Source organism: Petaurus breviceps, unplaced genomic scaffold (assembly GCF_028583685.1).
Source record: "Petaurus breviceps papuanus isolate PSGF00001 unplaced genomic scaffold, PetGlider_PUasm1.0 183, whole genome shotgun sequence".
NCBI lineage: Eukaryota > Metazoa > Chordata > Mammalia > Diprotodontia > Petauridae > Petaurus > Petaurus breviceps.
Window position 1 is genome coordinate 16652507 of NW_027185791.1, and position 17958 is coordinate 16670464.

Here is a 17958-nt window from a genome sequence, read left to right on the forward strand (position 1 = left end):
TTCTTTTCATTAATTCCCTTGATATTCTGGACCTTTTGTTCTTCCAGATGAATTTTGGCACTATTTATTCTAGCTCTATAAAATAATTTTTTGGTAGATTGATTGGTATGGCACCAAATAGGTAAATTAATTTAGGTAAAATTGTCATTTTTATTATATTAGCTCAACCTAACCATGAGCAACTGATGTTTTCCCAATTATTTAGATCTGACTTTGTGTGAAATGTTTTGTAATTGTGTTTATATAGTTCCTGGTTTTGTTTTAGCAGGTAGACTCCCAATTATTTTATAATGCCTACAGTAACTTTAAATGGACTTTCTATTTCTATTTCTTGCTGTTGGGCTTTGTTAGAGATATATAGGAATGCTGAGGATTTATTTTATATTTTATGGGTTTATTTTATATCCTGCAACTTTGCTAAATTTATTTGCTATCTCAAGTAGTTTTTTTTTATTTTATTAAAAAAATTTTTTGGATGGAGGAAGGCAGTCAAGGCAATAGGGATTAAGTGACTTGCCCAAGGTCACACAGCTAGTAAGTGTGTCAAGTGTTTGACAGGGCGGATTTGAACTCTGGTCCTCCTGACTCCAGGGCTGGTGCTCTATTCACTGCTCCACCTAGCTGCCCCTCAAGTATTTTTTTTACTTGATTCTCTAGGATTCTTTAAATACATCATCATAACATCTGCAAAGAGTGATAGCTTAATCTCTTCTTTGCCTAATCTAATTTCTTTTTCTTCTCTTCTTTCTTTTTTTTTTTTTTAAAGCAATTGGGGTTAAGTAACTTGCTCAAGGTTACATGGCCAGTTATTTCTGGGTGTGGTGTTAAGTATCTGAGCCTAGGTCATCTCAACTTTGGGGCTGGTGCTCTTACTCACTGCGCCACCTGACCACCCCTCTTCTCTTATTTCTTATAGCACAATTGTATTACATTATGTATATATGCCATAATTTGTTCAGCCATTCATTCCCCAGATGAGGGTCTGTGCCCACTTATAAAGGACACTTTCTTTTTTTTTCTTTTTGGAGGACAATTGGGGTTAAGTGACTTGCCCAAGGTCACATGGTTAGTTTTTGTGTTAAGTGTCTGAGGCCGGATTTGAACTCAGGTCCTCCTGACTCCAGGGCTGGTGCTCTATTCACTGCGCCACCTAGCTACCCCTAAAGGACAGTTTCAATGGTATAAATGGCCACATAAATCATCAGTCAAAGGATAGCATGAAGTGAGCAAAAATAGAAAACTACATACTATAACAATGTAAATGAAAAGAACACTATAATGAAGTTGAATGCTATGTAATGATAATGACCAATCTTGGGTTCTTTTTCTTTATCCTTAAGAAAACAGTGACCTCTTTGTGTTAGAGATACAGAGGACTCAGAGTATGGAATGTTACATACATCAGTAGTGTTAAGCAAATAGAACCAAGGACCTCTAATCCATACACAAGGATTTCTGTGGACCACATATTGTCTTAGTTTTGAAATGCAATATTATTTTGTTTTATTATATTTCTATTTATTTTGTTAGATAATTCCCAATTACATTTTAATTTTGTTTGGACAGCATGTGGGAGGGTTGTGGGTTGCAGTGTTTGACACCTCTGAGATACATGGTCATAGCTGAATATGTCAGTAGGTTTTACTTGACTTTTTTTTCTTTTGCCTTTGTTATAAAACAAAAAAATGGAAGAGCAAAAGAGGCTAAGAGATATTCACAAATGACTGTAAAGTAGAAAAAGGCATCAATAAAACTCTAAGTAAAACAGAAATATGTACGAACAAAAATCATGGATAACCATCAGTGTATTATCAATGGGGCAACAAGTGCTTAGAATAAGACGAAGAATTTATGCCTTATTGAGGAGACATTATTAATGGGGAAAAAAAGCTTTATTAGTCCCAGCATTTAGGAATTTATATCTTCTTGTAGGCTGTGGCAAACTAAGTAGAAACATTTTGCCACTGATACTATATTCATTCAAACCTTTATCCAAATAACCATTTCATTTTTCTGTCTTCTTCTTGTAATATCATCACTCAGCAGTGATTTTTTTTAAAGCTATTTTCATAGCCAAGAAAATTAGGAACAAATTATGTCCAAGCCTCCTTGAGCAAAGTCTCTGTGAACTTAGGGCTGTTGATCCCAGCTTTTCTAAAGGTTTTCTATAATAGTATACATTATACAACTGAACATGACATTCAGTGTGATGACAAGTTTGGTAATATCCATGATAAAACTTCACCAAATATCACCAACTATTTTTGGTGTTGTTTGGCTTTGGGTCATGAAGCACCATAGTCTCTGATGAACTGAAGTTGAGGATCACCCCAAGGGCAATAGACAGGTATATGATGGGCATGAGCAGGCTCTAATTCGTTATAAAGAGAATAATGCAAAAGTGACATGAAAGATGCCACCAGAGAAATGAAAGATTTTCTTGGACATGTGGCAAGAGGGAAGGATAAAAGCATGGATAGCTTGTGTTCTCCACTGGTATCCTCAAGATACAAGCAGAACTTACTCCAGGCCAGGGCATATGCGTTGAGCAGATCTGCTGTGGCAAACTCACAGTAAGGCATTGACAAATGTTGCATGGGATGGGTAGAGTTGGGTGGGATATTATATGCATTATTGAAGGGATACTTACCTTGGTAAGAAGATTCACTGGGATAATGGGAGACATCATTCATGTTGGAACAAAGTGTCACATCAATGGGGTAAAAAGGACCCAAGATATGCCAAGGTACAGAGTCTACAGAAGTATTCTATAATTTGGTACTTAATTGTTCTTTAATTGGTCCCTGTATTTAATTTACCAAACACTAAGTATCTATGAATTTCAAGGTCCTGGGGTGAACTGCTGGAGCTAAGAAGATGAAAAACGGTATAGTTCCTGTTCTAAAAGCAGCTACAATCTATCTGGAGCTTTAGACACAACAATGAGACTAGTTTTCTGTTTACATAGTAGCTCTCAAGCAGCTTGCTTCACAACATTTGGAGAGGTGCGTAGTACAATATTACTGTTCCCGTGTTAGAGAGAAGGAAACACTCTGAAAGCAATTGGTCAAGAGATTACAGGGCCAAAGTAAACTTTTGAGAGGCGTCACAGCATGCTGACCAAAGCTGGACTTGGTACAAGTTATGAAGTTATGTGTCTGGGCAAGCAATTCAACCTCTCTCAACCTCAGATTCCTCAACTGTACAATGACGAATTGTTCTGTGACCTTTCAGATCTCCTCCAGATCTAGATCTATGATCCTATGACTTCAAGTTTGATGTATTTTATGTAACACCATGCTATCCTTCTACACAGCTGCCAAAGTGGTATTCCTGAAGCACAGGTCTGACCCTGTGTGGAACAATTCTACACAAGAAACACCACAGGCTCCCTGTTACCCGTAGAGTTAAATAAAAAGTCCTGTTTGGCATTTTCGGTGCTTCACAACCTAGCTCTAACCCACCTTTGGAGGCTTGACCTCACTTCAAGTCACGTACTCCCCTCTGGCCTGGCCAAACTGCTCTCACACGCGGCACTCTATCTCTTGCTTCCTGGTCTTTGCACAAGCTCCCCTCATCCCACCTCCCCGCCTGGAATGAACTTTCCTCACCCCCACCGTTTATAATCTCTCCTTCTTTCAAAGCTCAGATCAAACAGCACCTTCCTCCAAGCTCCAGCCAAGGTCTCACCTTCTAAGAAGCCTTTCCAAGTTCTCCTTAATCTCAGGGCCTTTCTTTTGAGAGGATTTTCAGTTCGGACTCTCTTTTTTGTACCTAGGTATCTGCAGGTTGTCTCTCCACTAGACTGTGAGCTCCTTGAGGGCAGGCGCTGGTTTTTTTTTCTTCTTTTCTTTGCAACCCTAACGCTTAAAAGCGTAACGCCGGGCAAATCGTGGGCGTTTTACAGTAAATTCTTATTGACTCGCCCTCCTACTGGGTCCTTTCGTGATGCCTCCCTCCAAACCGTTCCGCAAATTACCATGTATTTACTTTGTATATACTTCTACGTAGATACATTATCTCGCCCGCATAGAATGTAACTACTTTAATAGAGCAAGAATTGTTTCATTTTTGTCGGTGCATCCCCAGCGCCTTTCACACAGCAGGCGCTTAATAAATGCTTGCGGCGTGATCGGGGGGGACGGGGGACGGGGTGTACAGACAGTTTCTTTAGAACAGCCCAACTCGGGGATCCTTGAGCTGGGCCGTCTGGTCAGCTGCCCCAAGGCAGAGATGGCAAAGCCCCGCTCCGTCCGAGCCGGGGCACTCTAGACCAAGCTCGTTTCCCCAGATCTCTCAATGGAACCACTGAGCGGAAGAGGGCTGTCAGAGGTATGACATCACCCCCACGCCTCGTCCCCATTGGTCGGTAGCCCGACCCCGCCTCCTTTCCGTTCCCAGGGCCCGGCCCGCCCCGGAAGCCCGGAGGCACGTGACAGGAGACGGCCTGGCTGCGCCGTCGTCGTGTCGGCTCACCAGCTCACAGAGGGAATGGCGGAGGCGCCGCCTGTTTCAGGTAGAGTCGTGGCCCGATCCGCGGGCTTTTCTTTTCCCATTCTCCTGTGCCTCGGGCTGACCTGGGGCCGCCCTGTTTCTGCCCCTTTCCCGAGAGCGGAAGTTGGGTCACTGAACCTGACCGAATTTCTGGTCCCGCTCCTGGTGGGTCCAGCGGTTAATGTCGCGAGAGGGGCCGGCGCGGTCCCCAGGGCGGCTCGGACTGGGACGGGGGGAGGGGGGGGCGGGGAACGGAGGCGCTGAGGGGGGGGGGGGGCGGGGGGCGGTAGAGCCAGGGCGGGCTTAGCTCTTCCCTCCCGTGGTTCTCCACCTGGAATTCGCGGACCTGCCCCCAGCCCTTCCTTCGTGCTGCCTCCCCCAGCAAGCCCTCTAAGGCTCTGTCTCCCCTCGCCCCCCTTTCTCTGGACCCTTTTAGCGCAGTAGAGCTGTGTTTTAGTTAGCGTCATTGCCGGAGCGCAGGGCTACCTCGCTCATCGCAGTGACTCCGACCGCGGCGCTTGCCACCCGGGGTTAGGCGCTTAGCGGATCTTTGACTGGCTGGAAGAAAAGGGAGATGTTTAGGTAGTAACATCATGGAGGACCTGTGAGATCCAACATGCACGTGGTATCCGTGTGCCTTGAAATCTCCGAGAGATTTCATCTTGCCCTTCTGCCTAGAATGGATACTCCCCGTTTCATCCCATTGGGATGCAAGCTGCTTGAGAGCTTTCTTCCCCCCACCCCACCTCCTTGTGTCTTCAGTATGTGTCCAGCCCCTTTCGCCTAGGTGCTTAATGTTTGTTGAACTGGATCTGTGAATTCCCTCCCTTAAATCCCCAGTTCAGGCGCTTTCTTCATGACAACTTTCCCCATCTGACCTTTCCTTTTTTCTAGCTGAAATCCATCTCTCTCTCTCTCTTCAGGTTTCTGGTAATAACCTGCCCAGACCTTTTTCACCCTTGTTTCCAGATTTTCTGTATATCTCTACTCTTGTCCTCATCCTCATTAGATTATAAGCACTTTGAAAGCAAGGTTCATAGCACATCTATCTTTGTATGCTTTACTAGGGCTTAATAAATTATTTCATTGAATTGAATCCTGATGAATGTATTCTTTTAAAAAGTCTCTCTGGGACCTGTGCTTTGAGGCATACTTACTCTCCAATGACGATTTTTTTTTTTTGTTCTAAATCCTTATTCTTTCCTGGATTAACTCATTTTACAGACATTTTCCTTTCTACATAATGTCCTCAGTTTCACTAGTCAGGTTACTCTGTTCAAGACCCTTTGACTCAAGACCATAATGAGTCTTGTAACCCATTTCTGTCTCTAAGCCTCCTCTCAAGCTATGTCTTGACTACTCTCTTGGCTGCACCCCACCTTTGTCAAACTAGCAGCCCCTGGAATTTGTTCTAGCAGCCCCTGGAATTCTACTTTTGTAAAATCTTTCACCATCTCTCAATGTTGACCATTCCATTTTCATTCCAATTCTAACTATTAGTAAACTTTTCCCAAATACTGAGTAAAAAAATCTGCTTCTTCATAGTAACTTTCATTAGCTGGTGTTAGTTTTAGTCTGGAGCCCTGCAGAAGGAATTTGATAGCTTTCTCCCTGACAATCCTTGAGATACTTGAAAATAGCTTTCATGTTCCATGTCAAGCCATCTCCTCCAGGCTAAATCATTCAGCTATTCCTTGCATAACATAATTCTGAGTTTCTCATGCCCACAGTACCTTTTTTTTTTGTTGTTGTTGTGCTCTATTGTGTCAGTGTCTCTTCTTAATTGTGGTGCCCAGAATTGAGCACAGGACTCCAGACACTGTCAGTTTGTGGGTACAGTGCAGCAGGATCATTGCTTTTCTTGTTTTGGATACTGTGTCTCTTATAATGCTGCCCAGGATCTTAATAGATTTTCTGGCTGCTGATTCATTGACCTGGTAGTATAATAAACCCCTAGATTTCTTTCTTTTTTTTTTTTTTGCTTTTTGGAGGGCAATTGGGGTTAAGTGACTTGCCCAAGGTCACAGGGCTAGTTTTTGTGTTAAATGTCTGAGGCCAGATTTGAACTCAGTTCCTCCTGACTCCAGGGCCGATGCTCTATTCACTGTGCCAAATAGCTGCCCCACCCCTAGGTTTCTTGAATTAAAGTGATCTGCTTTCTAGATATTTTCCCTATTTTGTGCAATGATTTTTTTAAACTTACGTGCATATTATTCCTTATTAATATGATCACATTTGCTTCAGTTTGCTGTTCTGGCCTGTTAGGGTCTTTTGGGAGCCTAATTATGGAATGCCATCTATTTCAGCTTCATGTTACCTTTATATTTTCATCTTTAGTCTGATGTCTTGTATGTCTTTATTCAAGTCACTAATATTTTTTAAATGTTTACTAAGTGGAAAGCATAGGGCTGGAAATACAAAGGCAAAAAGAAAGACAGTCCCTGCCATCAAGGAGCTTGCATTCTGCTGGAAGATATACCATGTATACAGAGAAATAATCACAAGGTAATTTGAGGAGAGGCCCTAGGGTTTTGATTTCGAGGTGGTCATTGAATCCAACCCACTAATTTTCCCTGGGGGAAACTGAACCACAGGGAGGCTAAATGTCTCGCCCAGGCTCACAAGTTGGTGAATGCCTGAGGCAGGACTGGAGTGGGGCTTCCCAACTTTGAGTCTAGCACTCTACTTACTTATACTTATATAACCTCTCTTTTAGGGAGGGAGGACTGACAACTAAATGGAAAATAGAGTAAGATTCTGAGGGGTGGAGTTGAGGAAGGAGTGCATTCCAAGGTGTGGAAAACATTCTTATGCAAAGGCAGAGATATGGGAAACTGACTCCTAAATTCAAGAAATAGCCGATAATTCAGTTTGATGGTACTGTAGTATGAATGAAGTAAATTGGGAAAGGTAGCCGGAGCCACAGCCACATTGTGGTGGACTTTAACTTCTAGACTGAAGAATTTGTATTTTATACTAGAGACAACAAGTAGTATCCATCAGTTGAACAAAACAGGACCCAGGACTTAGAGACCTCTCTCCCCATAGACATCAACTAATTAATAGTCCTAGAGTCAGTGGGCCAACCAGTTCAGAATGATCTATTATCATCCATCTTCTTCATGAAGAGACTTGGCTCAATGCCATCTTAAAATCTAGGTAGATCATGTTCCTGACATTTTCTTGATCTGCTATCATTCGGCCCTGGGAGAGAGAAAAAGTTGAGATTAAACAAGGCTACGAACAGACAGTACGGAGGCACTCTTACATGATAGGTACACAGGTGAGGCTCACGGTGTTCTGAGGGACCACAGAGTGTCTTCTTGGAGGAAGTGGGCTTTAAAGCACGGATAAGAGTTTAGCAAGTAAAGGTGTTGAGAACATTCCAGCCATAGAAAACAGTCTACACTTTAGGCTTGGAAATATGCAGACACTTTGCTTGCTAGAGGTCTGACTGGAGTATGGAGTTCAGAGAGCAGAGTAATACAGGCATAAGCTGGAAAGGTGTGTTCCATGTTGGAGGCCTTAAGTGGCAGGCAGAGGAGTTTGAACCTGAAAGGCATTAGGGATCCCCTGGAGATTTTTGGTCACAGGACAGGGAGTGGAATTAGACAGCCCCGTTTCTGGGTTGTTGAGGCATCATGAAGGTTGTTTCCCAATAGAGTAACCACCATCACAGTGGATATTCAGAGAACATTGTGGCAGTTTTTGAGAAATGTGGGATATAGTATATACATGTGCCTGCACTTATTAGGACCTAAGAAAATAGCTACCCTGTTAGTTCACATAGAAAGTTTGTACCCAAAATATGACTTCTGTAAAATTCAAGTACAGCCTGTTGCCACGCTCTTAAGTTCAGTAGACATGTCTTAGCCCTTGCCAGTGACCTTCTGCTCTTGTTGCCAGGGGAGTGAGGCAAATCCCTCCCACATGCCTTTAGCTTGGTTACTTTACTATCTGCTCTCTGCCCAAACCCCTTGTGTTTGCCCATCAGCTTTCCCATCTTTTTCCACTCTACACTCCACCCTCTCCACAGGCTGGAGAAGGGTAGTCGCTGAGAGGGTATTCCCAGGAATCTTCATCTGGAAAGAATGTGTGTTTTGTCTTTGAGCTTGTGTCCTGAGCTCACTTTTAAATAGGTGACCAGAGGACTGTTCCCTTGTAAATGCAGACCCAGCTCCCTAGAGCTTGATGTCACGGAGGGAAAAGGCAGCAGAAAAAGAGACTAAGCTGGTGAATCCTATCGGTGAAGTGTTTTTCCAGATTTAACAACCCTGTGAGAAGCTGCCTAGGAACTGAGTGAGAGAAGAAGGTAGTGGGGAGAGTGGAAGTTTGTTGTTAATCTTCTCCCTAACCTTCCAAAATCCCAAAAAACAATTGGCTTATTATTCTAAAATTTCCTACTTTCCTAGATTCCCGTTTATTCATTCTGATGCCCTACATTTTTGTGTAGCAAAAGCTTAAACTTTTTGGTGGGAAGAATCATACAGTAATTTTGTGTAATTATTTTTCAGTTTATACATATATGTATATATTTTTTCCTTTCAGAGACATCTCATTTTAGGGGTATGGCCTATATTCAGACCAGTATGGCCTGGCTCAGATTCTCCTGGATCTTCACTGGTAACTAATTTAGTGACTGACATGTCAATTTTTCATCTAATAGGTACTTTAAGTGTCAGTACAGACACAGCTGATTTCATTCCACATGAAAGACAAAATCCTGATCTAAATTGCAGAATTCAAAGAAGACTGGAATCTAGTAGGATTCACAATAGAAGTAATAATTCACCACCTTTTTGTCAGCTTTCTAGTCAAGATCCTCACCGTGAAGATTCACCAAATCAACATAATTATAATAATCAAGGAAACAAATATAAGGGCAAGCAAAGTTCTTTTCAGGCCTCTAGTAAAACACCAAAGAACCATGGCTTTCAAAACCAACAGTGGCATAAATGGAGAAGTGACAGGAATTATAACAGAGGCCAGGCAATCCAGGTTCCTTCTGACCAAGGAACAGGACCAGATGTCTCAGAAATAGTAGCAGGGTCAGAGTGGGAAGCAAACCCTAGTGAACCCAGCAATGTATACTCTTCGGAGAGTGAGAAAGAAATAGCTAGTATGGACCACAAAGGTGCAAAGCCAAAGAAAATGGCATATATGACATCTGTTTCAGGACGGGGCCCAAAAGCAAAGGGGGGGAAGCCAAGGTATGAAGGGACTAACAGAGTGACACCTAAACAGAAAGATAGGGTGTCTGAGAACATGAGACCTGTAGGTGCTGTCCAAGCTGACTCTTCAGAAGCAGTCACAGAAAAAATGGCCTTTGATGTATCTAGAAACAATGAACAGAAAAGATACATAAATAGAAATTATCCCTGGGAGACTGTGTGGAATAAGCCACAGCCAGATAGAGAGATTCAGAAAATGCATGAGGGTCAGAAGAATAAAAATACAAGACTTAGAAGTTCTCTTAACTATATTACAAAAGACAAATTTAATGAAAGACCTAAAAAAGCTCCCAGTGATGATCGGAACTTGGCAACTACAAGCAAATCTCATAAAAGGTTTGAAATGGAGAAATGCTCTGGAAGACGACTCCATAAAGAATCTAAAGCTGCCTCTCAGCTTCTTTGGAACAAGCAGAGTGATGTGCCAAAAAATAAAGAAACACATACAGGTAAATTCTACTAAAGAGCTTTGTAAAAATTAAATTTTATTTTTCCCATTTAACAAAATTCTGTTTAATCTCTCCCTCTTTCCCCCCAGCAAAACAAAAGGTTAATGTGAATGTTCGGCTTTGTGGTCTTTGTAGAATCAGAAGACCTCAGGTTGGTCATAGAGGAACAGGGCAAGCAGATGAGGCCATCATGGAGAGGTTATAAAGGCACTAAAAAGAGGGGGGATAAAGGATGAGTCATTGTGTCTTATATTTACATAGTACTTTAAGCTTTATAAAATACTTAACTCACTAGACTTATTTGATCTTTATAATAATCTAGCAAGGGAAGTATTGAAATTTTTAGTCTCATTTTATAGGCAAGGAAACAGGCTCAGAGAGATTAAGTTATTTACTCAAGGTCACATGACTAACAAGTAGAAGAAGTAGGATTCAGATAGAAACCTAACATCTCTGAGGATTCAAAGAGCCCTCAGAGGTCATCTTGTCCAATAGTTGCCTAAACAGAAATTCCTTATGTAGTATTTCTGTCCAGTAATCCTTACCAGTCAAGTCAACGAGCATTTATTAAGCGCTTATTACAGTGTCTGCCTCTGTGCTAAGACCTGGAAGTACAAATATAAATAGAACCCACTGTCCTTGCTTTCAATGAATTTGCATACTAATGGGGCAGGATAACACATAAAAGAAAGATCCAAAGGGAAGGAGAAGGTACCTGGCTCTGGGTTTGATTGGAAAAGTCCTCTGGAGATGAGTGATTAGTGCAGCACAGAGGAATGAAGACATGTTCGGCTTGCACCTCTTCCTTAAAATGGAGGTTCTAGAAGGCACCAGCCAATAGAGGGAGAGACTGAAGATCAGGGGGTAGGGTGCTTCTAGAATGAGAAACTCCATCTAGTCCAAGGATGGAGTGAGTTTCCCCAGGGGAAAAACTATGACATGGTAGAGAAGGTCTTGCAATATAATCTGGAGAGGAATGAAGATGTGTTTGTCTTGAGCCTTCTTAAAATGGAAGTTATGGGAGAAACAAGCCAGTCAGAGGGTGAGGTATCACGGAAGAGAGGGTCCTTCCAAGGTGAGAAGTAGTTCCTTGATCTTCATGGGTGGAGAACCCTGTTATATCCAGAGGCAACCTATTCTCCTTGGCACAGCTCTAATTGTCAGGAGGTTTATCCTTAAACTGAGCCTAAATTGGCGTTTTTGTGACTTCTGACTGGCCTTTATACTCTTCTCCCTATAGTTAGAACCAGTGAGAGGCTTTCCAGGGTATGACTGGCCCTGAGTTTAAAGGATTAGAGATTGCAGGTGGTCAGTGACTCCTCACACTTGATAGCTCCTGATAGTGATGGTTCTCATTCAGTGTAACCCAGAGCCTCCAATTTTCTAAATTTTATTGTCGGCTACATAACAGACAAATTTTTAGCCTTGGCTACTGTGACTGCTAAGATCTGGTCAGTAAATATAAAGCACAGTGCTAGGTACTGGGAATACAAAGACAAAAATGAAATTCCCCAGCTCAAAAGCCTGATCTTTCTTACCCTTCTAGAGATGCTTCAGATATCTGGCAAGAGTCTGAGCCAAGCTCCTTTACAGGACCCATGATTTTAAGGTAGTTTTAGAATCTCCTCATCTCTTGAGGTGGGGATGGGGAATCCCTCTAGTAGTTAAGTGTCACAGTAAATGTTCTTATGCTGCAGGAGCCTTGCCACTAAATATAAAAAGTGGTTGGTTACTAGGCAACCTCTAAGCAGTGTTCATTTATCCATGAACATATGCACCTGTGAGTCTCCCTTTTCTGAAAGCTCCTCAGAATATTCCTGGCCCCAAATTTGGGGTCATTTCCTTTTCACGATACCTTAAACATGTCTGTTAATAGCTTCAGATGGAATTGTATGTCATGTATGAAACCAGAATACCTGTGATAACTTGATCCCTGTGTGTGTTTTGTTTTCGAAGGGTCTTTAATAGAACAGTTAACCACAGAGAAATACGAATGTATGGTATGTTGTGAAGTGGTTCGAATGACGGCACCGGTTTGGAGTTGTCAGAGCTGTTATCATGTGTTCCATTTGAACTGCATTAAGAAATGGGCGAGGTCACCAGCTTCACAAGCAGAAGGTCTGTGTGTTTTCTCCTCTGACATTGATTTCACCACTCTGTTCATAGTTCAAGTCTGAAACTCAAACCGCTCTCTTTCTACTCTTAGGTATTTTGCTTGCAATTAAAAGTACACCTAGTAGTCTTACCTCTGCTATGTCATCTGAAGGGTCAGGGTTAAATCAGACCAAAATATTGTCATAAATGTCGATTTAAATGGTTAGACATAGTAACATTAAAGAGTACTTTATTAAAAGATGAGACTAATAGAGGAAGATTTAAGGAAATTAATGTCTAGCTAGGTACTATTGGGTACCTCTCTGATTGATCCACAATTGTAAAATCCCACCTTAAAAATAATCTCAGTCCTGCTTCCAGAACTGATTGGACGCTTCTTTGTTATTCACTCTGAATCTTTATTTTGAAGTTAGATTCCTTCTGAGATCTGGCACGAGCTACTACAATTTTAGTCCGGTATCAAAAGCTCTTTGAACTTTATTAGCTTCCATTGTTTTTCCTGTCTCAGGTAGCAACTGAGATGGTTTGAGTTGGTTTAGGCTATTGGAATTAAAGGGATAGCCTTCCAGTTTCCATCTTGGATAGGGTCATTTTTCTGTGTCTGCTTTCTCCAAATGGCTGTTAGCGAGAGCTGAAATCCTTGTAGTTAAAAGTCTATTTCAGCACCATGAAACATGCACAAATGTCTTCCAATCAGAAGTACTTTTTACCCGTTATTAAAGAATTAAGAAACACTCCTCCAAACATATTTCCAGTTGTACCTAGCACTAGTTTAATTTTAAATGCAGTGATAAGGCTTACATTTTAAGTGATGGTTCAGATTCATAAGCCTGCTTTCAGAATCTATTTTCTTTTACAAAATTTCCAATTATACTCAACCAGATTTTAAAATGACTTTGTAACATTGATCACATCTTTTGGAAACTAAATGTAATTATTCTTAGAATTAAAAATAGTCGATTTTCAATTATACAGAAGTGAATTGTCCCTATAGCAGATGCTCATTATGGAACCTGACTTTTTAATTTAAAAAGGCCCTTAAAAGAAGATTCATTTTCCATACTTTCAGGAATAGCAGTTAAAACCAGCAAGAGAATATCTTTACTTAGATTACTGCTTTTTATCAGTCTCATAAAAATGTGTTTTTTGTTTATTCCTACATTCAGTACACTATCATTAAAAAGATTTAAGAAAGATATTTGCCATACAGTGTTAATTACTAAGGGACAGAGATTCTTTTTTTTTTTTTCTGAATATGAATATTAGATTTTGTGATGTGTTTGTAAATGTGAGGCATGGGAGAAAATTCAGTGCTTTGAAATTTCCCTTGTGTCATTGTATGAAATGAAAGATAAGATCTTTCTATCTGTCTGTTTACACACATACATACATGTATATGCACATATACATACATGCATACATACATACATGTATGTATGTATAAAAATTACCCTGTGCTATTCTTCACCCTCTCTTAGTTTCAAGCTAAGAGGACTGACATTTTTATTGGTAAACCCCGTCTGAAGTGACAAGCTGGGGTCAGGGATATAATATATATTCAGTCTTAGAGGCAAACTTAATTCACCCATGGATTATGTGCCTCAAGATTAGGGTACTGAATAGGAGAAGCATGGTATGACATTTAGGAAATATAGAATCTAGTATTAAGGGAAAATATGGTTTATACAAACATCTAATCAGTTCAGAGGTAATAAACTTAGTTTGGTTCTTCCATCATGGAGAATGATTTACATGAACAAGGCCTAGATGAAGGCAGATTATTTCTCATGGACTAAAGTACTACTTAAATGCCTTATAGTAGGGAGGCAACTCTGGGTTTGTAAAGCCTAAGTCAGTGGAGTTTAAGTTCTCTTGGGCAGAAAAGGTTTCAAGCAAGGACCTAGACTGTTCATTTTCTTTCTTTTTTTTTTAAGCAATCGGGGTTAAGTAACTTGCTCAAGGTTACACGGCCAGTTATTTCTGGGTGTAGTGCTGAGTATCTGAGCCCAGGATTCAATCTCCAGGTCATCCCAACACTGGAGCCGGTGCTCTTACTTGCTGAGCCACCTGGCCGCCCCTAAGCAACTGGGGTTAAGTAACTTGCTCAAGGTTACATGGCCAGGTGTTTCTGGGTGGGTGCTAAGTGTCTGAGCCCGGGATTCGATCTCCAGGTCATCCTGACACTGGAGCCGGTGCTCTTACTCGCTGAGCCACCTGGCTGCCCCTAAGCAACTGGGGTTAAGTAACTTGCTCAAGGTTACACGGCCAGGTGTTTCTGGGTGGGTGCTAAGTGTCTGAGCCCGGGATTCGATCTCCAGGTCTTCTCAACACTGGAGCCAATGCTCTTACTCGCTGTGCTACCTGGCCACCCCAGACTGTTCATTTTCTGAGGACCAAATTAGGAGAGGTTCATTTCCAGGTTGACTACAAGATAAATGTCTCTTGGCCACAGCACATTCTCACCTCTTTTCTGAGTTATAGAGGGGGTGCAGTAGTTATTGGTGGAAGGTGTACATACACCAAGGAAATTATAGATCCTTGAAGTATTGTGATACTCTTCATAAAGGATTCATCATAACTAGATCAAGAAATAACTGTTATCAAAGAAAGAATAAGCCATTATTCTGCTGTGCTAGGGCATGTAATATTTCCTTTATTAATTACATGTAATTACTTACATAGGGGAGACCCACTGAAGGGGGAGGGAATAAGCATTTATATAATGCCTGCTATGTGCCAGGCACAATACTTATTTCATTTGAATGTTCAATCCTGTGAGATAGGTGTTATTATTTTCCCCATTTTACAGGTATAAAATGCTCTGGGCAGTTTTGCTCTGAGGCAAACAGAGGTCAAGTGACTTACCCATGATCACATAACTAGTGTCTGAAGTTAGATTTAGACTTATGTCTTTCAGACTCCAGACCCAGATCAGTATGCCACCAGTCAAATCTGGTCTGAATAACAATCAGTAAATGATACAAAGTAGAATTTTTATAGTCTTAGAGAAACAGAATCAGATGATAGCTACAGTACAGAAAGGGAAAGCATTGGATTTATGGGAGATTGATGGGCCTGCAGAAATATATGTGAAATTAATGGATATGTTCAGAAATGAACCACTGAGGTTTTTAGGCTTCTCCAGTGTGTTCAGAGAAAGGAAAACTACCCATAGGCAATGTACAGTTCCTGACAATCTAAACCAGTATCTACACACTTTTTTTTTTGTTCTACATAGAAGTAGCAACATTTTCCTTAGTTTCTTCAAGTGAGCAATGCCTAAATCTAACTGCAGACCTGTGTAGTAATGCCAGAGCTCTCTAGAGGCACAACAGAAGATTCCTTTGTTTTATTAGGATGCTTTATTGTAATTAATATTTATCAGGAGAGATTTTCTTAAAGTTTGCTCACTTTTGTATATGAAGTAAATGCTTCTGGTGTTTGAACTAGACATCTCCAACCTGGAATCTGACTTTTCTGGCTCCTTATTCAATCTGCATTCTTCCTACTTCCATGGTGTGCATAGATTTTTTTTTTACCTTGACTTTTTAATCTTAATTTGAATTTTTGCTTTGTATCTCAAAAGATTAATGTAACCTTTGTTACAAACACTTACATACTGTGTTACTAATACTTAAAATGTCAGACAAATTTAACGTGGAAAATGTTTTCATTAGTCTTACTTGAATTTTGTGATTTATTTTGTCTTTTGAAAGAGAAGAAATTCATTTTGCTTAATCTTTTTCTTGGCAGATGCTCACAGAGGCTGGCGATGTCCAGCTTGTCAGAATGTTTCAGCACAAGTTCCTAGTACATATACTTGCTTCTGTGGTGAGTATTGATTGTATGATAGAAGCCTTTGAGTGAGTTACGCCTAAGCCAGTTTCATGGCCCAGACTATAGGACAATATCTTCACATTGTCCAATCAAAGAAAGCTTATGGACTTAACTTTTTTGGCCTTTGGGGGTCCTTATGGTTCTTATCAAGATGGACCTGAAGTATGAGGAAGTGGTCCCAATGAGCCAGCCTTGATGCTGTTAGTTCTGGCTATTAAGTACGTGCTACTTCCATGTCTCCCAGATGCAATTTTTATTCCTAATCTTTGGCACAGCCCTGAACTAGGTCCAAGGGGTGATCAGATTTGTCTGCCCACAGTACTAACCTATATCCTGAAGTTAAAGCACTCTGCTTGTGGCCATAGTTCTCCATTTCAGTGATAACCTAGAACTGATGATAGGCTGCCCAGGAATGATTAATTAGCCTTTGTAATGAAGAAAGAGTATGCCTGTTGTGATGCTACAAAACCCACTCTGCTGATTTACCAGGAAGTCCATGAAAACCAAAGCTTCTCTCAAAGGTGACCAGTAACTTCTTAGTTGTCACCTTGACATTGTCTAATCTCTCCCTCTTAATAGCTTCTCCTTCCTTCCTTTTCTTCAGCAATATCAAACTCTTTGGTTCTCTTCCAACTGCTTCTTTTCTCTCTTCATTTTTTCCTTGTCTACTTCCTGACCTCGTAATAAGGCTATTCTTATATATACTTGATCATTTTTCTCCCTTGAAAACCTCATTCATTCCCATGGTTTCAGTTACCATCTTGATGTAGCTTTTTACATATAAACATATTTGGAAGCAAATGAAGTGACATGAGATACTTCACTATTTTGCTTACCTTCTCTCTTCTTTCCCGAGAATTTATTTATAACAAACATTTACTGAGCAACTATTTATGTAGTAAGAATTGGGCTTGGTGTATAAAATAGGAGTCTCCAGGGACTTAAAGTATTGTATAGGAGACAGGACATAATCATGTTTCCTTGAATTGCAGTTGTTTGTAAGTGATTAAAGACATGTTAGACATAAAATATCACTTTTACCTGGGATGGCCAGGAAAGGTTTTGTGGAAGAGGCAGCATTTGATCAGGATTTTGAAGAATAGGCTGAAATTTGGGAGATGGAAGAGAGAGGACATAAACAAAGGTACAGAGGTAGGAAAACTTGAGACATACTTGGGGAATAGCAAGAAGTTTGATGTGACTGGAACGTTTATAATACAAGTTAGAACTACAGTAGGAGATAAATCTGGATATGTGCGCTGTAGATGTCAAAGACCTTGGGTACCAGGTCCAGCAAGTTTATACTGGATATGCTAGTAAAGAAGGGTATATGAAGGTTTCAGATAACAAAGGGACATGATGAGACCTGGGACATTTAAGATTAATTTGGCAGTGATGTGCAAGTGAATTGGCAAGCAGGGAGATTGTTAAAAAGGCTGCTAGGGCAATCTAGGCATGAGCTGATGCTAGGTTTGGGAGAATGGAGGGGATGGAACAGAACCTGTGGAAGTTTAAAAGAAAGAAATGGGAGTGCCCCGGTAATTCATGGCAGAGAGGAAGAATAAGTTTGAGAAAGAAGATTCATTTTGAATCTGTTAACATGTTAGGTTATTGTCTAGACAGAAATGCAACTAAATATAGAAATCTAGGCTGCATAGCAAACTAATGTTTAATATATGTTAGAGTAAAGATGTGTTGACATCTTATTGTAATAGCAGTCTAATTAACTACCATAATTCACAGCTACAAATAGCTAATAGCCCTGGCTCCTAGAAATTTGAAAAGAGAAGTTCCTCAACCCGAATTAGAGCAAATCCTTAATTTGTAGAATA

General features: G+C 40.7%; 1 protein-coding gene across 1 annotated transcript in view; it reads left to right on the forward strand.

Annotated features, from left to right (window-relative positions):
* The first annotated feature begins 4372 nt into the window (after nt 1-4372).
* Nucleotides 4373-17958, forward strand: part of NFX1 (nuclear transcription factor, X-box binding 1) — a 77814-nt gene continuing 64228 nt past the window's right edge. The window contains exons 1-4 of the mRNA XM_069087930.1: nt 4373-4516; nt 9161-10174; nt 12131-12292; nt 16043-16120. Of these exons, the coding sequence (XP_068944031.1) occupies nt 4492-4516; nt 9161-10174; nt 12131-12292; nt 16043-16120 (1279 nt within the window). The 5' untranslated portion in view covers nt 4373-4491. The remainder of the gene's footprint in view (nt 4517-9160; nt 10175-12130; nt 12293-16042; nt 16121-17958) is intronic.